The sequence below is a fragment of the Labrus bergylta genome, chromosome 9 (genome assembly GCF_963930695.1).
Source record: "Labrus bergylta chromosome 9, fLabBer1.1, whole genome shotgun sequence".
Classification (NCBI taxonomy): Eukaryota; Metazoa; Chordata; class Actinopteri; order Labriformes; family Labridae; genus Labrus; species Labrus bergylta.
In genome coordinates this window covers 3,323,183-3,346,187 of record NC_089203.1, presented here as the reverse complement: position 1 = coordinate 3,346,187, position 23,005 = coordinate 3,323,183, and the positions used below count along the sequence as shown (strand labels likewise).

Below are 23,005 nucleotides of genomic sequence, written 5' to 3'. Positions count from 1 at the left end.
ACTCTCCTGCATCAAAGTGTGCGTCTCTGATGGACCCTGAATAAAGCACGTTATTTCTGAATGAATGGGACATTCATTAAGCCTTTTCCTAACAAACTGGATGATTTTAATAAAGCTGTTTCACTGATGCTGAGCTTATCTCCTCAACATTGATTTGCTTATAGTTCTGTTGTAAAGTCTGTTTGTGATGCAGCTTAAAGAGTAATCATCTCTGTCTTTGTGACTTTGAAACTGGCTCAGTGTAACTTCTCTGAATATTTACTCATTAGTATTAAGCTTACATTATGTGCTAAGCCCGACCAGGGTGGGACATCTAAGACCAAACACAATAACAGAAGGTATTAAATCACTGATTACAGATATTGTGGCTAACATAGGGATATTTTGGGTTTCCTTGGAAAATGAACCTTGACTCTGTGGATGGATATAACCATGCTCAGGTGGTCAGAATGAACAGAAAACCTCATTAGAAAAACAAAGGGGCACACATTAGAAATATTATAAACTGATACTAATTCCCATTTGGGCTCAAAAGTCACTCATCTAATATTTAGGTTTTCTATATCCGATTATGAGAAAATCTATTTTAAGTGTGAATTGCGGGTAACAGGATGACAAACCTTCCTTTTTTGTTTACTTGAATTCTAATAATACCTTGGCATCTGTTTGTTGCTTGCGTAATTTTTTCATTGATTTGTATATATTTATTTTAGGGCTTTTTGTGCCTTTATTGTAGAGATAGGACAGAGGTTATAAATCAAGGGGGGAGAGAGAGAGAGAGTGGGGAATGACATGCAGGGAAGGAGCCACAGGTCAGACTCGAACCCAGGCCGGCCACGTGGAGGACCAGCCTCCATACATGTACGTGCACTAACCACATAAACTAGGCGTCCTTTAACTTGACATCTGCAAACTGTGGTGGAAACTCTGACACATGTGGACTTAAAAGTCAGCAAAACGTTTATATTCACAAAGAAGATTTATTTCCAAACCCCTTATGCTCGGTTTTTTTGGTTCACATGTGAGTAGGTACAAGGTCTACTGCGTGAAGGTACTTTCTTGTTTTCGACCATCAATCCCCCCTGAGGTCCACCCCATAGCAGACTTGAAGTTTTTATATGATCCACAAGATAAACTATCATCAGATATTGGTGCAGATTGCTTAACAATGCAGTTATTGCAAACTTGTGCATCTTATGCTGACTCTTAGGGAAACCTTGGTGTCTAAATAAAAGCATTGTTTTTGAGAACTTGGGAAAGGGCCGACTGGCTTACCTGTTAAGGTGATCACATTGCTAACAGCCTTAACTAAGCTTTATGTTTTGTGCTATTAAACCTGTGATGAACATAAGATTGTAAACAGTGCTTTTCCTAATCTGATGATTAACATGTTAGCATGCTCATTGTGAGTTAGCATCTGTCATACACAAATTAATATGACATCAGAGTGGTGTGAGTTCAAGCCCCCAAGCATCGACCCCATTGTGGTGTACTTGAGCAGCCCGCTGAACACTGAGTGCAGGGAGGCTGTTCTCCAAAAGACCCCGACCTTTGACCTCAGCGTGAAAGAGAAGCAGGAAAGAGAGATTTTTTTCCTTTGGGAGTCATATTACATTGTTACATGCACAGTAAGCCCTAAAGTGGCTTACAGCAGGTTACACAGGTTACAGCAGCGTTTGGTCAGCTGGAGAACTGCAAGGGCTTTTTTTTTTTTTTTTTAACCCTTTGCTTTATTGATTTATTTTCTGAAATGCAGCTGCTAGATAACAGAGGACTGAGCTACATACACATGTGGAGAATGTTTTTTTTGTTTTCCAACTGTGGCCAAAGAAAGGATTCAAATCCCATGTACCCTCAGTCTCCCAGCTGTGTCCTTTGTGTGTGTGTGTGTGTGTGTGTGTGTGTGTGTGTGTGTGTGTGTGTGTGTGTGTGTGTGTGTGTGTGTGTGTGTGTGTGTGTGTGTGTGTGTGTGTGTGTGTGTGTGTGTGTGTGTGTGTGTGTGTGTGTGTGTGTGTGTCTGTGTGTGTGTGTGTGTTCCCTTGAGCACATAAGCATCTGCTTGTGCTCGTGTGGTCCCATCTGAACTTTCCAGAGGGCAGAAGAGGCTCCTGCTGTGCTCCTGTCTGACAAGTCTCTTCCTAAAATAGACCAAACTGTGTCTGCTGTCTGCCTCCCTCCTATAGAATCCTAAAACCAGCACAAACGCACTGCCACAGGAGGTCCAGCTGCTTTAATAAATGTTGAGGGATTTCTAATCCTGGACTACCTTAGTGAGGCTTTTTGTATCCTTACTGACCTCTTTTGTTGGTTTGTATTCACATTGTTCCTCATTATAACTGCTGGAATGACTTTAAATTCAGCCTACATTTTAAGACAGACAAAAAGTCACTTTGGCTTAACTGTTTTTGAAAAGCTTTGTATCAAATGACTCGATTCTTAAAGAGTTAAAAGCATTTGAAGATAGGGTAAAAAGAATGTGTGAAAGAAGCTCTCTACTCACGTCATCTGCATGGTAGCACTTTATGTTGCGCCCCTCTAAAGAGCAGACCGTTTTTTTTTTTATTGAATACATCATTAACCAAACCTGTCTATATATATTTTTTTCTTCACAGAGAATATGACTCTCTTGGTCAGCAAACTGAAAAGTACAAAAACACTGCGTCTCACAGTTTCACGCATGGCAAAAGAGAAGCAATCTGGAGCTCTGAAGTTGACGCTTTGCTGAAAGTGTAACTTCTGAAGAACGGGAACATTTTGCTTTCAAAGAAAAAGTCAACTTTGTTAAACTGCTGAGTGCTAGAAGTGCAGTGACAATTTCAACCACTTTGAAAGGCAGCAAAGTAGTTTGTTTTTGCACCTCTAAAAGGATTATTTAAAAAAGGAAAGAATGTGCTCATGTTTGTGTAACGTGCTTTTTCTACCAGTATGATATCAAGCTCCTGTCTCCTCTTTGTTCTCTCTGTTTTCATGTCCCAAAGTTTATTTATATAGCACATTTAAAACAACCTCAGCTGACCAAAGTGCTTAAATTATCATTTTTATAGTTCTTTATGGCTAATTGTAGACTTGATCTAAACTGTTTCAGATATTACTGTGACTCAGTTGGTTGAGTCGGCCATCTTTCAACCGTAAAGTCGTCTGAGTCAGAAGACGAGAAACGTGCTATAAGACCATTTACAATTAACTTATTTATTACGACCAGTCACAACTGTTTAATCTTTTCTGTTGTTAGTTATTATAGGTGTATTGTTGCTTCTATTGTTGTAAACCACAGCTCTGTTTTGTCTGTTTTTTAACATACCTCATTTTTTCTGTCTGATTCTGCTTCTGTTCAAAGTTTTTCCTCACCACTGTTTCAGACTTCCTGCTCACACTGGATTAATGCTGGGTCTCTCTAATGTAATACAGTCTCGATCTGCTCTATATGTAGAGTGTCCTTTTGCTGTGATATGTCACAAAAAAAAGGACTGATGAATTGACTTCTCTCTGACCTACAGGACACCACAGGGGTGTAAAAGATCACTGGACATTTTGCATGCATGTAGCTCTCCTCCAGCTAAATTCATCTCGTGGCTCTTGTACAAAACTAGTGTAAATAATGAACAACACAATTGTCATTTAATGTTTTTGATCCTTCAATGACAGAGAGGGCCAGACTGCTTGAAATAAATTATTTTATGGTGCAGCCTGTCTCAGAGTCTGCTCACAGTTTCTTTTAAAACATCTCAAGCCGTCTTCATGTCCCTCCCCTCTCCTTCCTGCTGCTTTTCTGTCCGTCTGCACAGGATGTTTGTTTAGCCTGTCACTGTGCCATCACTTGAGTGGGTTGTCTGAAGCTGAGTGGTCTACTTCTCTCCTGCTCTGTTAATCCCCCTTTCAGATGCACTGAACACAACCTAAAAAAATATGCCTGGCTTTTATATTCTCACTGGCTATACTTGTACTTTGTGTTTACACTGCTGTGCCCAGTATGTGTTTTTTTTCTGTCAGATGTATCCTCATCATCAGTCGTTTATATTAAACGAAAATCATTGATTTTAATATTGATATTCTTTTCTTACTCTGCACAGAACCTCATGAGCAAAAAAAAAACCCTGTTAGCCTGATGTTTGATCCAGTTAAACAATTAGAGAAAGAATGGGCTTGAATGAATGCTCTTGATGTCTTTTTGTGCAATGCATTATGAGAGAGCAGTGTCTATACGTACACCCTACATACTCAAATAAAAAGACAAAATATGTATAGCCAAATGTGCTCTAGAGTTCTTTAAAGGAAGTCCAGTTTTATAAAAGGAAGAGTTTTGATTGGTACCCAAACAGACAGCTAACCAACAAGACTTTTTCAAACTGTCACACATGAGAGTATATTATTATTATTATTATTATAATAAGAGTAACTTTAAACCCTGAAAGAAAACTTAAAAGTAATATTGCATGAATCACCACCTCGTGTGGGTGTGACTGAAAATGGAAAGGGTGCAGAGTAACACATTACTTTATCTCTCTTATTAAGTGTTTTCAAGCAGAGAGGCATCAGATGACACATGCTTTGTAATGTTTATTCAAAAGCACCCCTTGTTTAAAGGTGTTTAGGCTTGCACACAGAACAAAAAACTATTGCATCTAAAATTCAGGATAAAAAAAAAAAGTCTGGATGCTTGATTATGATGGTGTGGCAAGCATGGTTTAGCATCAGCTGTGGTTAACTCGTGGTCAGCAGCCCAGGTGAAGAGGACAACTCTCTGTCAGTTTCCTGATATGTTTGTCAGTGATCACTCCGTCTCTGTCAGATCCTGCTGCTGATGTTGTCCTCTTAAATAGATAAGACACATCTGCGCTCCCCCACAAGCTCGCTGATTAGCATATGCAACGTCACATCACCCATGGGGCATCCTACCAGCGAAAGTATTAACAGTGGCAACATTAGCCTGCTCTGCACTCAGAGCCGTCTCTCCCAGAAGACACCTCTCTACTGCTAAATATGGCTGGATTAGAACATCACCTTTCTTGTTACACAGTATTCATCAGCCAGCCTCTTTTGCAGAATTTTACTTGTCTAAGCAACATATTTTACATGCTCCCGTCATGTTCACTACCCCATCTCAGTGACAGTCTGACATGAGCAGTTATGAGGCCAACATATCAAATCTGACTTAACTTCTCTGCAGGATTTGATCGTTTAAATTTAGCAAAGGGACAGATCAACTCATCCTTGTTTGGCTCGTCTCCAGCAGAGGTCGCTCCATGACACAGCGTGACACTGAAAACCACATCAGGACCGGAGGGAATATATCCTCTTTAGTTCACATTATTTTTTGCATCAATGGAAGTGCACAGAGGTCAGTAAGGGGATTTAAAACCTACAAATATAGCCAAAATAAAAAATACAAAGCATGCACCAGTGGCTTTTTTTATACATGAAAGAGGGTGTAATGAGCTCCTATTGCGTGTGTGCAGCAGCAACATTTCTCGCTCTCACTCGCTCTCACTTCCTGCCACTTACAGATGCATGACAAATTAAAGAAAGAAGCTGATTAAAGAGGCGAAGCAACATAATGAATGACGATGCATCCATACAGAAAACAGGGTCACTGGGTGGTTTGATTAATTATGAAAAATTAAGACATGAATCATATGGTATTCATGCTCATATGAGCTCAACACTGGTGGACACCTATGTGACATTTTTGATTGGTATGTCAGTCTGTGCTTTGTGCCCATAAACTGTAAATATTAATGAAGCCTGAGTGACGTCACCCGTCTTTTCCTGCAGGGGGTTCTAGAGGCTCATCGGCAGCAGCTACCATGTTGGAAATGCTGCATCCACCTAACTTTCAGTCAATCTAAAGACAGGCTGAGGAGCTGGAGCTGAAGCAGATTTTAAGCCTCTTGACAAACTGCTACATCGCGCCCACCTGTCAGCCATGTCAGCTTAGCGCCTAACTATGGACAAAACATATCGTTTTCAAAATGAAAACGGAGCTCGTTTGGACAATATGTATTTTTGAGAGTGGTGTTCTTCAGTCAGAGTGTCAGAGGCTCAAAAGGGTTAATGCTGAGATACAGTGAAGCTTCTGTGGTGGTTTGAAGTGCGCCGACCGTTGAAGCCTATTTAACATAGTGGTTAACCCTGGTATTGCAGTATCACATGATGCCATCAGGCCCAAAAAGACTTTTCCCCATAAGCTTACACTTAGAGAAAAGGACGTCTTTACATCAGTGGATACATTTTTTTGAGGTACATCAACGTCCTAATAGAAACAGGTGTGGCTGTGGTTCCAGGGTTCGATCCCCAGCTCCTGGAGCAACATGTCCGATGTGTCCTTGGGCAAGACACCTAACACCGAATCGCTCCCGCTGCTTCGTTGGCACCGTATGTACTTCTAGTTACTTCTGATGGTCTCACTACATAGCAGCCTTGTCCATCAGTGTGTGAATGTGTAGGTGTGACCTGCAGTGTAAAAGCGCTTTTAACTCAGACAAGACTGAAGTTATTGTGCTAGGCCCTAAGAATCTCAGAGAGACTTTTTCTAGTGATTTGACTGTCTTTAGTGACATCAGCCTGACATCTAGCACCACTGTTAGGAATCTAGGAGTTCTATTTGATCAAGATATGTCTTTGAGCTCTCACATCAGGCAAGTTTCAAGAACAGCCTATTTTCACCTTGGTAATATATCCAAGATTAGGAATATCCTGTCGCAAAATGATGCAGAAAAACTAGTTCATGCATTTGTTACCTCCAGACTGGATTATTGTAACTCTCTTTTGTCAGGGTGCTCTGGCAAGTCTCTAAAGACTCTTCAACTAGTCCAGAACGCTGCAGCTCGTGTACTGACCAGAACCAGGAAATGGGACCACATCACTCCTGTCCTGGCTTCTCTGCACTGGCTCCCTATACAGTCTAGAATAGAATTCAAGATCCTTCTTCTCACCTACAAAGCTCTAAATGACCAGGCACCATCCTACCTGAAGGAGCTACTAGTGCCGTATTGTCCCTCGAGAGCATTGCGGTCCCGGAGTGCAGGCCTGCTGGTGGTACCTACAGTCTCTAAGTGTACTATGGGGGGTAAAGCCTTCAGTTATCGGGCTCCTCTCCTCTGGAACCTCCTTCCAGCCGGGGTCCAGGAGGCAGACACAGTCTGTATTTTTAAGAATAGACTTAAAAACTTTCCTTTTTGATAAATCTTATAGTTAGTGCTGGTGTAGACCAGCTCTTAGTTATGCTGCTATAGGCTTAGACTACCGGGGGAACTGGCACCTTGAGCTCCTCTCTCTCTCTCTCTCTCTCTCTCTCTCTCTCTCTCTCTCTCTCTCTCTCTCTCTCTCTCTCTGTGCATATACAGTACACCATACTACTGCATGTATCTATCTGTAAATCTCAGTCACTAACCACCTACTTTCCTGAGAGCTCTTGAGCTCTCTTAGGCTCCTCAAGATCGTTGGTTGACGGCCTGCCAGAACTTTTAATAAGGCAGTTTCTTCTTACCACTGTAACTTTTGCTGCTTTGCTAAAGTGCTCATGACGGATGGGCCGGGTCTTTGTAACATAGCAATGAGTAAGGTCTTTTACCTGCTTTTTGTAACATAACAATAAGTAAGGTCTTTTACCTGCTTTTTGTAACATAACAATAAGTAAGGTCTTTTACCTGCTTTTTGTAACATAACAATAAGTAAGGTCTTTTACCTGCTTTTTGTAACATAACAATGAGTAAGGTCTTTTTACCTGCTCTTTTGAAATGTTAACAGACAAAGAGTAAGGTCTTTTACCTGCTTTTTGTAAAGTGTCTTGAGATAACACTTGTTATGAGTTGACGCTATACAAATAAATTGAATTGAAAATTGAATTGAGTAGTCTGAAAAGCGCGGTACAAGCTCAAGTCTATTCACCATGTTCAAACACTTAAATATCCCTTTTTTAAAATCATTAGGTCCTAAAAGTTGTAAAATGAAATTAAAGTCGAATTCAGAGATATTTAGTCGACATAATGAACGCTGATGAGCGCCACAGGAATGGGACTCCATGTGCACATGCTCTGTGTTGAAGATCCAGCTACTTATATGAATGAATTGGGCTCCGCCTCCAATACTGTATCCTCTTCTAAATCCATCCATGGTCCCAACTCACAGTATTCAGATGGCAGCCATTCTCCTCTGATGTCACATCAGCTTTTGTGCTGATGTCATACTGCTGTTTTCCAAGTTTGCAACTCATTTAACTGCATGTGTCCGCGACAAAATGTTTCATTGCTCACTTTAACAGAAGCTGAGAAGAAATGGAGAGTGAAAAACACGACATTGGGCCACATTTCAAAGTAAAACAACATGTTTGATAACTATCATTTACCGACATAAGTTAAAACAGCGGATGTTAGCATTGAACCAATTTGTAGCTCATGTTAGCATGGGTTAGCTCACATTTTGTCTTTAGCTACACGAATATGCACCGATACAACGATAATGTTAGCTAGGTGGTTAAATGCTGATGTTAGCTTTTGTCTAAACATAGACTTGTTACCTGAAACACAGCAGCATGACATGATTCAACACTTGAGCATCCCCCCCTGAGTGGAACAGCAAAGGTAAAGTGGTCGATGTGTTCATATCTAGAATGAGAAAATCGATGCATTTAGAGATGGAAGACATTTCTCTCTCTCTCTCTCTCTCTCTCTCCCTCTCTCTCAGATTACCTGCATCATTTGCTTACTGCTGCCACATTGAGCCAGGGTTAGAGAACGAGTGGACATTTTTCCACTTTGGCGATTAGCGATCTCGTACAGATAATAAAGAAAATGCTGAAGTGAAAAATACAACTGATCAACTGCCAGCACCTCTTTTACTCAAAACCCGATGGAAAAAGAGGATGACACCTTTTTTAAAAAGCGCTGCGTCTGATGCCCTTTTCAGAGAAGCGCTGTGTGACATGAAGCGCCTTTTTGACGAGTCGATTAGGTGCGCGTGTACCTCCCCTAGTTACCAAAAAGACACCCACCAAGATGGATAACGTGAAAGTAGGCTACCGATTGAAGAGCTTGTAATTGTCGTTTCACACAACACCGAGTTATATGACATGAGTCACAAACGATACAGCAAAATTCATATAAAGGAGTCCAGAGGAGATCTTTGGGTCTTTCTGGTAAGTACAGCGGAGCTCCTGGATCGGGTTGCGGAATGCCCCCTAAAGCCGTTTTCACATATGCACTCCGGATAATATCTAGATATTTACAGGAGGACCGCTCCGGAGATTCTCCCGAACTGGCCGTTGACATATGCTCCTCACAGCGGGGGACTTTCCCTGTCAGAGGGGAGGGGGCGCGGGGGATTCCCGGCGTAAGACGTGAAGTAAAAAAACAACGCGGAAGTAGCGGCCGGAGCAACAGAGTCCGCTACACGATGTTATTATGAGAATATTTGTCTTTATATCACTGCTATGTGTAATCCAATGGAATGACAACATCCACAAAACAGAGGAGAACAACATACTGACAAACAGAAAACATAATGCAGCCGGTTAATTACATGCACAGAGATCGTAGAGGTCGCGTGCAGACACTTTAGCCGGTCACTGTATAAACGTCATTCTCTTTTCATTGGCTGAAATGGAAATCTCCAGAGTATATGCAGCCGTGTTCTCACATCAGCTCACTCAGATATTCTGCGGTAAAAATACTAGGGGTCTGGAGGAGAAACTCCGGGTAAACTCTGCGCGAAAAATGCGTCTGTTTGCGTTCACACATAGCCTAAAGAACCTCCGGGTAGCCAAATCTCCGGTATTTTTCAGGAGATTTCTGTATGTGTGAAAAGGGTTTATGACTCACCCATAAACGGCACATTGGTTGTTGAGGGGCATGCTCCTCCTCAAACGCCAAAGCAAATATCAGCGCTTTATTCGCCATTTTACCAGCCAACTGTTATCGGTGGAAAGCGATCGGGTAGACGATAACGGTTGCGCCGTAGGCTAGATCCAGTTGTTAAGGTTACAGAACACTCGCATAGAAGCGCTCAAAAGGCACTGAAGGCAGCGCCCTAAAGCTTCTGTATCCTGTATAAACCTTGGTGTGTGTGGGACACACTGCCTCACAAAGTCACACTGTATTTTGCTTTTCTTTTCATCTGCTTTGTTAAAGGCTGGGCGTCCCCTCTCTTCTTCTGTAATAATTCTGTGTCTCTGTGATTCTGCCCTTCCCTTCATTCCCTCGCTTCTCTCCCAGTGGTGGGGTCAGAGGGCCTGTCCTTTCCACTGGAGCCCGTTGAGAGTGACGAATGGCAACACAGCACTGCCAGAGGCCCGCAGCATAAACAGTAAACAGAGTGAGAGCAGAGGGGGTATGATAAGAAAAAGAAATGAAGAGCGAGAGTCAACTATGAAGAGGAATGGGGTTGCTGAACATTAAAGGTCAGAAGATGTATATCTATTTTTAAACAATCTCCTGCCGAGATCATGTGTTAACATATTTTTTTTTATTTATTCTGAAGTTTACAAGGCAGCTTCTCCTCAACCCTGAAATGATCAGATTTCCCCCTGGAAGAGAAAGTGGTGTTGCAGAAGTGACCTGATGGGTGCCTGTCTCTTTGATCTCCCCACTTGTTCTCTGAAAATGAATACAGAGCATCTGTTTACCCCACTGAGGGAAAGCCAACGCTGACACACAGAGCAGCAGCAAACATGCACAGTGCATCCATGTCTGTCAGCATGTTGTTGCACTGAAGCACCAACACGCTCACACTCAGTTATGCTTATCTCGGTGTCGTGTGAGGAATTAAAAATTAAAAATGCATCTGACTGTAGCGCAATTATGATAGCTCTGCCAGCTGTGAATAATACATATTTAATGCAGATTAATACAGATTATTGCAAACGGTTTAATTGCATTTTAATTCCCCAGGATGCCATTTGAAGAGAGAGGGTGACAAGGAAACGATTAACTGCATTTAAAGTACACCCTCACATGGCCAGGTGTGCTTTTCCTCGACACACACAGACGACATGTGACCACACGAGATTCTTCATTTTAGACGTGACAGTCTTTTAGGTTGCCATTGCTTGATACTTACATAAGACTATCTCCCTCTTTGCCCATTTCTTCCTCTCTTCCTGTCTCAGTAAATCATTTCCCCGGGGCCAGTCATTAGCATCATCTAAAGTTGCCACGTCCAAACATCACTTCTCCAACATGCCAATCTGAGAAGACAGAATCGCTTTGAGAATCTCGAAAAGCTCCACTGGAACGAAAAAGCAAAGCAAAAAGGGGAATGGTGTTCTGCGTGTTTGCACAGCAGTGGGCATAACATTGCAGGGTCTCTGGGTTGGAGCAGTGGAGCAGGTGATACTACCGCTTCAACCCACAAACACACACACACGCACATGCGCACACACCCTGTCTTGTCACCATCTCGGCCATCACTCTGAATGATGTCAGTCAAATTAATTGCTGTTCCCTTCCCGTGGCACGCTTGAGGAGGTTTCACAGAGGCAAGGACAGTCCAGGGCCCAGAGAGAGCGGCTGGAAAGGACAACTCCATGCGTGAGAGTCAGTCTTCTTTGTTTCTATGACAGCGGGCAAAAGTAATAATCACACTAATATCTCTCAAATGAAAAGAAAATTAATTTGATTTATTTTTTTTAAATCCCATAATCCTTCGAAACAGGATGTTTAACGACAGTTTAACACGTCTCTTTAATCACTTAAAAGTGTTTATGTGACAAGACAGCATCTGTTTTACACTGAACTTCATCTCGATCACATTTCAAGGTTTTTAAAGAAGAGACACATTTAAAAAGAGATTTTCATTTCTTTCAATTAAAAGTAAATTCATCTCAATCGCAGAATGACATTCAAACATCGGAGCAGTTTAGGGCGTGCATGTTCTGACAGGTAACTTAATCTCTGAAAACTTCAAACTACTAATACTTTATCTATTCGTTCTGGCCATGCAAAAACTCTATGAATCGGCCTACAACAAAAGCATGTTAAGACTGGCTAACTGCATCGCTTCTGACCCTGGCCACGCTCTGAACACAGTATGAACTATTACCATCAAACCGGAGATACAGGGTCCCACGTTTTAATAAGGTCAGACTGAAACACTCTTTGTTCACCAATCAATCCTAAAATTGAATGTGGAGCTGAATCCTCGATCAAAGCATGTTTGATTGTCTGGGTATTTGTTTGGCGTTTGAGTGTTGTGTCAAATGTTTGTATCTTTGTTTCCTGTCTTTGCTGTGCAGCAAATGGAGCTGCTGTGACGCAAGGCAAATTTCAGACTACGTCTGACAATAAAGTATTATATATCTATCTATCTATCTATTGTTCCAACAGTTATGTAAAGTATTAGGTTTAAAGGAAGAATGTGCAACATTTTACACATAAATACTGGTGCGTTCTAATTCATAACTCATAACTAACCCTTCTTGTGAACGTGAGTGAAGAGGGGGTCGGAGGTCGCTGGAGGAGAATGGAGGCTTCAGTATGGAGGAGGTGTGGCCAAACATAAGTTTGTTTTGGTTTCATGCTGGTGCTCAAGGGCGACATCTATTGGATCAAAAAGTCATACGTTCTTCCTTTAAAGAGTTCAGCCAATCATTTGTTGAGAGAAAATGAATGAATAAAGAGGATAAAGAGATGCCACAGTTGCTAAATTACTTTATTATTCCAGGCTTCCATTTTGCTAATGATGTCACTACATCACCAGAGTGAACAGACACGTGAACTACAGACTCATTACGCAAGAGTGGAATTTCAGGATGTGAGACACAGCTGGTGCAGTTCATTTTGATCCTTTAGACTGGTGTGAAATGCGCTTAAGGAAGTTAGATCTGTAGAGGTCTAATTCAAAGACACACGACACACACTGGATTTTTGCAAAATGGACACACTTTAATTATTCTGGGCATTAAGACATGGCAACTATTTCTTCTGTTGTCTTCAACTTGTTGTCTAAAAATGACACACAACCTGTTTTCAGTGATCAGACCTCTGAAACTACTCCATCTAAAGAGATCTATTTAGCAGCTTAAAAACACGCTCTTCTTTGTGTTATGAATTCTAACTGAAGCGAGCTGATAAAACAAGTTAGCACAAAAAAAACAGAACAGGTTCAACACATAAGAGGTAACAGTTCATATTCCATGCTTGTTGGATACGTCTTTGGATTTAAGATGGTAGTTTTGATATAATTTCTATATTGTATACACAGATTGAAATTATTTTGTTGAAATCAATGGAAAAACTGTTATTTAGTTTCCCTCCACAAGTAAACTGACTGATGTATTGCCAAACTCATTTCTGTCCATTTAGTATGAAGCTGAGACCCCTAGCTTAGCATAAAAACAGGAAGCAGGGGGGGAACAGTCTGGCTCTGTCCAAATGAGGAAAAAATAAAAGGGCATCAGCATCTCTAAATCTTAAATTTAGATATTGCATCATAATTCATTATAATAATTTGATTAATCCAAAGTAAAAAAAAAAGGTTTGTGGCTTTCCCAGGGTTATGTGTCTATTTTTAGACTGGACGCAGTGACTGTAGTTTTGTCATCACTGAGGTCAACAGGCACTCAAGGAATTCAGACAAAAAGACTGAGCTGTATTTACCATTTTGTCTCACAACTTCTTAAAAATGTGCTGACATGTGGCTGTCACTTTGAAAAGGTCTAATCAGAAGATACATAACAAACTGATGAATGAATGATTGCAGAAACTCTCCATGGTAAACACATCACAGTTTACTGACTTCCTTGTTCATCATAATGTTCTTACATTACTTTTAAGGTTACTGTTCATCAGACTGGAAAACAATAACAAAATAATCAAGCTGTTATAATCCATGAGACATTTAAACATAAATTCAAAGTGTAACCACAACAGGCAGTCTGCTTCTTTTAAACGAACCCTCAGTCTAATCCATCATTAAACACAGCTCTTGCCTTTCTCCTGTCACATAATGTATTAGACAACTGTAACAAAGTCTTAGATGAGGGTAAAGGCTGTTTCTTAAAAAGCAGCTGCATCACAGCGTCATTAGATGAAGTCATTAGAGAGCAGAGGCAACAAATTAATAGGACATAACGTTAAATATTGTGCTCATCCTTATTTAGATAGAGATAGGCCTTGAGAGCTACACACACTCGTCTTGATAAAGGAAGGATTGCTATTGCTATCTACAGACATGCTTTCTTTTAGTCCGACTCGTGTGGCCTAAATAATGTGGCTAACTGAAGGTTTCGTTTTCAACTGGTGTGATCGTCTAACACAGTGAAACACGACAGGGACAGAAATCTGACCAGACGGTGTTCCCAGATTTCAGTAATTACTTAAAGTGCATACAAAACAAACAGGAAGGCAAGTTGAGTCTAGATTATTTTTTAATGATAATCTTAAGGGGCAGCTGTGGCTCAGTTTGTAGAGTCGTCGTCTATCAATCAGAAGGTCGATGTGTCCTTGGGCATAACACTTAACCCCGAATGCTCCCGCTGCTTCGGCAGTGTGAAAGCGCTTTGAGTAGTCAGAAGACTAGAAAAGCTCAAGTCAATTCACCATTTACTTAAAGAGCCAACGTTGACACAATTCAGACATTTGCAATTCTGTGTCAGCTTCTAAATAACCACAACAGTCAAAGACACCACAAGCCAAACAAGACTTCTGTTAAAGTCTTGTCTTTCAACACAAGAGTTCAAATAATTTATGAGATGTCTGTTAAATAAATGTGGTTAAAAGATACAATGAATTGACATTAAGATGAGCTATAAACAACAATCATGAACAGGTCTCAGCATTGAGATACAGCCTGTGTTTATTCATTCATCAACCTTATTTCCAAAATAAGTTAAGATCATATTTTTCATCCACTTCCTTGTACGTTTTAAAACAATATGAAGTATAACTCTTGATATTAAATAAAAAACTGTTTTCATTGTTGATTAAATATGAAATAATGTGGCTGTACTTTACCTACATGTTTATTTTTGAGGTAACCTGATTTGGTTTGATGCTTTTCTCCCTGGATCCTTGCAGAGCCGCACAACATTCACCTAATGAGTAACAGCATGTCTGTGTGCTGTCATGCTATCTCTCGGAGTGTGCACGCCGGGTGCAGCATTTGGATGAGCCTGCTTTGACAGTGTTTGTGTTTTGCGTTTGTGTGTGATGGTATTGAAGAGAGCAGTGTCTGACAGCATTAGGGTCGTGCTGCTGCCCAGTCATGGGATTATCTATCCCAGGGGGCGTGTCAGCACCGCTGTGCTCCCTGCACCCTGGCACAACAACACATGAGTCTTAATCTCAATCCCCAAAAAATCCCTTCTCCTCTTTGAAGACACTTCCGTTACAAAGACAGTGTGGCAACTCGCTCTGATTGCATGTACGGGGACAGGCCACTCCCCTAATGCAAACACAGGTACATGTAGGGTCACCACATCCTTCAGTCCAAGTTAGAGTCAACACAAAAACGCGGCGTCCTCATTTGAAGTGGATGAAAGCGGCCCACACAGGAGCGTTAAGGATGAGTCAGTGCTGCGAGAGAGAGTCATGAGTCATTTCTTGTTTAGACTGACTGTCTCTATGTTGTGGCCTCCTGGATATAGTCTGTGGCAGCCCAGCAGGACGGAGAAGGCCTTGCGGAAATCTGCATTGAAGGCATAGATGATGGGGTTGAGGGAGGAGTTAGCCCAGCCGAACCACACGAACACGTCGAACGTGGTGGGGCTGACGCAGGGGAAAGCGTCACCGCCGCTCGACTGCTCGCAGAACGGCACCATGCAGTTCAGGATGAAGAACGGGAGCCAGCAGCACACGAACACACCCATGATCACCGAGAGCGTCTTCAGCACCTTGGTCTCCCTCTTGAATGTCATCTTGAAAGAGCTCTCGGACTCAGCGATGCTGGAGGCTCCGCCCATGCTGTCGTGTCGGTTCTTGGCGCTTTCGGCCGCTCGCTCCAGCGCCGAGATCCTCCGTATTTGTCGGTGGGCGATGCGGTAGATCTGAGTGTAGGTGGCCACCATGATGACCACGGGGATGTAGAAGCTTATGAGCGAGGTGGAGATGGCGTAGGTCCTGTTCAGGCTCGAGTCGCAGTTTTCTGCGCCGCTGTAAGATGTACCGTTTGAACCCGGGGAGCCTGACGACCCGGTAAAAGGGGTGTAGGGTTTAGTTTGGGCCTTGTGCCAGTTGAGCTGCACAGGAATGAAGGAAATGAGCACAGACAGCGTCCAGGTCACGCCGATCATCACGTAGGCCACTTTGGGCGTCATTTTGCGTTCGTAGCCAAACGGGCTGGAGATGGCCCAGTAGCGGTCCAAGCTGATCACGCAGAGGTTCAAAATGGACGCCGTGGAGCACATGATGTCGAAAGCCACCCAGGTGTCACAGAAGGAGCCGAAAGGCCAGAACCCGACGATCTCTGTCACGGCCTTCCACGGCATCACCAAGATGGCGACCAGGAGGTCCGACACGGCCAGTGAGATCACAAAGAAGTTGGTCACCTTGGAGCGGAGGTGTCTGAACTTGGTGACGGCGGCGCAAACGAGTGTGTTTCCCAGCAGAGTTGTGAGGATGAGCAGTGAGAGGAAGCAGCCTGTTAGGACGCGGCTGGTTGGAGCCTCCTCCAGGAAGCCAGAATCGATGACAGTTGTGAAGTTCATGCCATCCATCCCTGAAAATGTGATGTCGGGGTAATGTTTGTTTAAGTCATGCTGAAGAGTCGTGCTACATCCACACGGTTAGAAACGAGGAGGCTCCTGCTCTCAAGCCTCGCAAAAAAATGGCCATCATTGTATCTTCTATTGAATGATCATGGATGGGGTCTTCAAGGTGAGCCCCCTCGTGGCCTGACACATGCCTCCTGACTCTGTACCTGGGATTTGACATCATTTGAGCTGCACTCGTGTAGTCATAGTAATGACTTAATTTCCTGGTGTAATGAGGAGGACTTGATGAAGATCTCAAACTGCTGTAATATAGGAATCCTTTCCCTGCGTGCTAAAAGCATCAGAAGCCCTGTGGATTAGAGAAATGAATTATATTCAATTGGATGGAACTGTTCTCATTTTGATTATAGTTCTCGTTTTTAAAAATGCAACACTGGTAAAAAAATAATAATTAATCTTTATTTTGTTGTTTTTTTTTTTTTTTTTGGTTTATATAATCTTTTATAGCCGATATCGTGTATTGTAATGTCAGGTATCTGGTTTCAAAACATATAGGCTACTACAGCTATTGGAGCAGGATTTTCCCATGAGCGCATTGTTATTGTAAAGACAGGACCAATCTAGAGTCACACATTCCTAAAAATATTTACCCGACATGCTTCCTCGTCATCATCAAACTCACCTCTCCCTCGCAGCCATACAGACGCTGTTTCTTGATTCCATATAAATATCCCATCGCTTGCATAAGAACTTCCCCGCGTAAAGTCCATCCAAAGGGCATCCGGTCTCCATGTCCCGACAAACACACGCCAGACACCGGACTGATCAAATCATCTACAGGTTCCTTTAAGGCTGACTGTTTGTTCCCGATCAGAAAACACACCAACAGTCCCTCAAATGTCACTCAACCATCACCTCTTCGTTCCCTGCGTCCTTATGCAGCCTCGGTGCGCATCTGCAGCCAAATCCCGGAGATCGTGCGCTCCGACGCGCTGACGTTGTCCCATTCAGTAAAAAGTGAAGAAAGAAAGAAAGCATGTGACTCTGGCCCTATAGCGGCCAGTCCTGCCTATGGCTTAATGCACAGTACCGTACTACTACAACACCTGACTTATCATGAATGACCCATTACTCAAAGTTTAACCCAATAGTGCCGATCACAGCCTCCTGTCGGCAGCAGCAGCAGTTTCTCTTCTTTTGACCTAGATACATTTGCTCTGTGATGTAGTTTGATAAAATTAGGATGCAGGTTATAAAACTGAATCAGCACAATGGCCAGAGATGCCTGGCCAGTGGTTTGCTGAGGCCACCTGGTGGAAAAAAAAACAGAGCAACTGCGTCTGCAGAGGGAAATGAAGTAGAAGGGATTAACAGCGCATATGAAGGCTTTTTCTTCACTGCAGGATTTGACTCAATGAAAGAGAGATTTAATAAAGACAGTTTTATGCCAGGACAGATGATATGACTTTTAAAAACAAAACCTCACATTCATCGTCCAACAATGCCAGAGTTGTCATGCAGACCAAAGTCACCTTCAGCAGCACTCAGCAATTTGGCCTGCTTTGATAAATCAAATGCTGCCTTTAAAAAAAACTAAAATATTAAATACTGGCATTTTCTGTCTGCCACGATGATGTCATTCCGTTCAAGCTGGTATGTTGCATGCAGAGCGTAGTGGGATGCAGAAACAATCGTGACATGCCAGCTGTCACCTTACAGTGATGTGAGTTCTTCTGACAGGTGGAGAAGAAACAGCTTCTTTTTTTTACCCTTTTCCTTCACACATCCTCACAATAAGACATTTATGTAAAGGGTTACAGGCTTTAGACTTAAGGAGCTTGTTTTTTTTCTTTGCAAAATGATATTCCCAGAACAATGCCTCTATCTTTTGGAAACTACACTGTACATTTTCATTATCCGTCAACCTTCAATAGACAAAGTAGACAGTGAGAAGCCTTTACAGCATGACATCTTCAAGATTCAAGATTTGTATTTGTCACATGCTCATACAGATGTGCAGTGAAATGTAAAGACTGTTCCGCAAGGCCATGCAATAAACACTCAAATTACTAATACACATAAATACAGTAAAATAGAAATATAATGTAAAATTAAAAAAGAAATATTTGAACATACAAAATATAGAATAATGTAAACAGTTTAAAGTGTCAGTGTGTAAAGTGCCCAGACTGCAGCTGTGAAATTATTAGCTTAGCTTAGCATAAAGAACAGTTTTTTTGTCAAACCATTTCATGGACAGGAAATAATAACCTAACTAATAACTCAGCAAATTGTCCCTCCTTTCCGGGCTTCATGCCAAGATAAGGAAACAAGCTGTTCATCAGTTTTGAGTGTTTATTGTTTTCTTTCCATTCATGGTTAATTCTTTCATAAACAGTCTGCATGCTCTTCCTATTCTCTAACTCTTTTTTTGTGAATCATACTTTGTAAGTGCTGCCTTAAAGGACATCAAAAGATTGCAGCCAGCCAGGGAGGCCAAGAGTTCAAAAGTCACATGTGGGACCAGGAGAGACAGAGGTGCATTGTGGGGCTGTTCCAGAGCATCTCCCTCCACCTGCCTTCTGCTCTGCAGCTGCTCCTCTCACTCATGTCATGCAGTTCAGAGGCTACAGACACATTGATGCGGCTGTGAGGTTTGGTTTCCTAAACATGCTGAGTGTCACGCCTCTCAATTTTACTTTTTTTTTTAAATGCAATGAGTCACTGAGTAGATTTCTCACCTCAGACACTGAGATGTGACTAAGAAAAAGGGTTTGATAAGAGATAAGGAAAACCATGACTCTAGATGCTTTTCTCATCAATCTGTCAATCAACACATGATCTCGTAAAGATTTGGGCTGATGCAGCTTTTACATTTTCTAGCATTTCCTGTGTAGCTGAACAAGTCCTGACAAAACTCCTGAGTGTTTACAGTGATGTTGTCTGACAGGTACCCAGCCACCCGCGAAACACACCAGTACTGTGAGTAAGACAGCTGAAAGCAAAAAACAAGCTGATGCAGGAACCAACATTTTAGTAAAAGTCAGCCCTCTGTCTCTGCCGCTCTGTAGGCATGCATATCTGTGCAGGTTCATATGAGTGTGAGTTAGCACGCTGGCCTGAAAACATGTCAGCGCTTACTGCTGCCACAGATGAGTGGAAAAGATAAGAGACACAGCTTCCCTACTGCTCTCACTCACACTGTCTGTTTCTTTCTTTTTTTCTCCTGCTAGTAAAGCCACTTCAGCCATGTTCTTACATGAAATACAACAATGCAGTACTTTAAACTTTCTTCATTTTCTGTGTAGAATTACTAAACGTCTTCATATGTAATAAGTTGTGTCTTTATTCCAGGGTGAATCGTTTTATTATTGACTATGCCTTTTTTTTTTTAAAGCATTCAATAAGAGGAAACATTTGAAAAAGGAAACATTTGTCCTACGTCAAAATCTAAAATAGGCTTTAAAAATCTTTCACAAATACTCAGTGACAGTAAAATTATGAAAGTAGTTGGTTTATTTATGGCAGCAGCACAATATGTCTGAAATGACATCACATTGTTCACACTGTGAATATTTCTTAGTTCCATCCACACAGCTGAAAACGTTATAAGAAGTGTCTGATTATATATAAATAAATAAATACTTTGTAAAAAGAAATATACATAAATAAATACTTAAATACAAATCTTTGAAAAAAAATGGATTTCAGAGTTGCAGAAAAAATAAATATGAAGTACATTCATTAGTCCCACCTGTCATCTCATTAGAGACACTCACTTAAAATGACCCTGTTTGAAAACAATCCCAACTGATCTATGTAAACATTCAAACAAGTAGGATTAGTCTTCATTTTATTGGCTGTATAGTTTCCTGAGGAATGCTGCGTACTGATGGAAAACCATTGGAATCAACGTTTTCATCAGGCAACTGGTACCATTCTGCAGAAAGGAACAGAGAGGGTTCAAGATTGGGTCTTGTCATGATCACACCTACTAATGTGTCAAGTGAAAAAAAAATGCATTCTCCCTTTTATTGCCGGCATACCTCAGGGTCTCCTGTTAGGAGTGGGTTGACAGCCTTCAGATTTGCTTTTAGTCCTTGAAGAATGTGTTCTTCTTCTTTCTGTACCGTCACATTCTGAAGAAGGGAATCCAGCTTCTTTACAAAGAAACTGACACAGGAAGTCTGCAACAGAAATATTAAAGTTACCAATGAGGATGTTTGTTTGGTGGGGGTGTTTCTGTAACTGTTCAATGATGAAATCGTGAAACTGACTGTGGATTATCTAAGGATTTTTTTCTGCCAAGGTCAGACAAAGCATAGCATGAATTACTGACAAACTCTTCATGTTGACAGTCTAGCTTTTATTCTGCTAGCAGGTACAGACAGCAAATTCCTTCCCATTTGGGTACAATTTAAATGGGCTAGAAAGTAGACATTACCTTTACTTGAAACTTTCAGACATAAACATTTCTTTAGCCTGAGCAAATCATATTTCCCTTTTTAGCTAACAGCATATTTGGTTCCTATCCAAATATTGATCTGCTGCTTTGAGAGTCTTACACATATATATTACATCTACACAGACCTACAAGGAGAATTACCGTTATCGTTAGAGAATTAAAATAATATATCCACAGTATTACCAAAATGAGTTAATTCATGAAAATTCATACAAACAATGTTGGAACCTTAACTGAGCTCCACTTAAAGTGGTGAAAACCTTTTTGTCTGCAAATTGTGGAAAGAAGCAATACTTACAACGTTTTTGATCTTCTTCAATGATGGCTGTTGCACTTTGACCGGCTATAGCGAAAAAGAGAGAAAAAATATATATATTTAGGTGATGTGTTAAGTTTCCAATTGTCACATATGTATAAGACAGCTGACCAAGTGTCACGTGATATAAAGCATGATAATGTCAATGCAAAATACTTACAGATGTGAAATTGAGTTTGCTGTCATTTTGTAATTCGTTGAGTTTAACCAGTTTGTCTATCATCTCCCTATACAGGGCTTTTTTGGGATCCACACTGGAGCAGAGATGCAACAGGACAACAAGGGCAAAAACACTCTTCATCATTCTGCAGAGTGGTGTGTCTCTTTTCCTTCACAGCTTCTTTTTGTTGTCTAAAGTATGAGTACTGGTGTGATGTGTATCTGCCTATTTATACATACAGAGGGACAGGAAGTCAGTGATGTCATCTTAACACCTACAGCACATGGAAAGAAAATGATGGCTCACTTGAAAATGAAGGTTGTAGATTTTTATAGATTATCAAAAATTAATTGCCATCAACCTGTAAAATGAAAATCGTTAACCGGTATTCTCCTCAGTTATGAGTGAATGGCAACAATCCTGTTTCACTGCATTTTCAAACTCAATCTTGATGAGATAAGAGGTATCAAAATACAACACTTTCTCTGCTCAGATGAATGGGCTTGTCTGAACCGGTATTAGGAACCAATAAATGCACTGACTACATTAACCACAAACAGTTCAATGTTCAGTGTGATGCTCAGTTTCAAGGTGAGATGTAGAAGTATCTTGTGTTAAAACTCCTTTGAACATTTCTGTCAATTCTTCCAGAACTGGGCAATGGAAAACTTCTCAAAGTGAAACACTGATGCTGTTTAATGTTCTACATGACCTCACCGGTGACCATATGAGCTGCGCAAATCCTTCAAAAGTTGCATCAGACAACATCCTCTCTCATTAGTTGGTATTGGAGGTGAGTTATGGCCTACTATGCAGTCTTACTGTGAAGACATTTTGCACTTTTTTTCACACTTTTTGAACTTCTACACAGTAACCAGTAAGCCGACATGCAGTATCTGCAAAACTGCCAAAGTGAGAAAAACTGCTTTTTGTGTTTTTTGTTTGCCAATCGAAGTATCAAATTATATTTAACAACCAACTGTATGATTGATTAGATGAAAGTGAAGTGAATTTCAAGCATATTGTGCTTTGACCTTCAGGTTGACCATTTCAGTTTCACGGCTAAAACTGCACTTTGCCTTTGTTTTACTGCTGAATAATTATATGGCCACACACTGATGGGCTGCAGTAACTAACAAGTGTTCATTGAGTTTAATGTAAGCAGATGAACAAGATGTATATTATTTTCTACTCGTTTGTATTCTTTCCTATTTTATTTCATAGATCAGATTAAAATATATTTTTTATCTTATAAATACAATTTTACAGTTACAGGACTGCATGTTTGGGTATCTGAGCAACAATTCATATGAACTGAACAATTGATTCAAATCCATTAATAAATTAATTAACAACACAAAACACATGGAAATGGTAAATGGACTTGAGCTTATAAAATGCTTTTCTAGTCTTCCGACTACT

At 41.1% G+C, this 23,005-nt stretch overlaps 1 protein-coding gene and 1 long non-coding RNA gene across 2 annotated transcripts; both read right to left on the bottom strand.

The window, feature by feature from the left end:
• Nucleotides 1-12,314: 12,314 nt before the first annotated feature.
• drd1a (dopamine receptor D1a) lies at nt 12,315-17,799 on the bottom strand. Its single transcript, XM_065959101.1, has 2 exons — nt 17,325-17,799; nt 12,315-16,991 (listed from the first exon to the last, which is right to left on the bottom strand). Exon 2 carries the CDS (start codon nt 16,643-16,645, stop codon nt 15,527-15,529), a length of 1,119 nt encoding a protein of 372 aa, XP_065815173.1. The 5' UTR covers nt 16,646-16,991; nt 17,325-17,799; the 3' UTR covers nt 12,315-15,526.
• A 2,372-nt stretch (nt 17,800-20,171) lies between these two features.
• On the bottom strand, nt 20,172-21,764 carry LOC136179917 (uncharacterized). Its single transcript, XR_010666837.1, has 4 exons — nt 21,584-21,764; nt 21,406-21,450; nt 20,689-20,829; nt 20,172-20,582 (listed from the first exon to the last, which is right to left on the bottom strand). It is a non-coding gene; the product is annotated as an uncharacterized lncRNA (long non-coding RNA).
• Nucleotides 21,765-23,005: the final 1,241 nt, after the last annotated feature.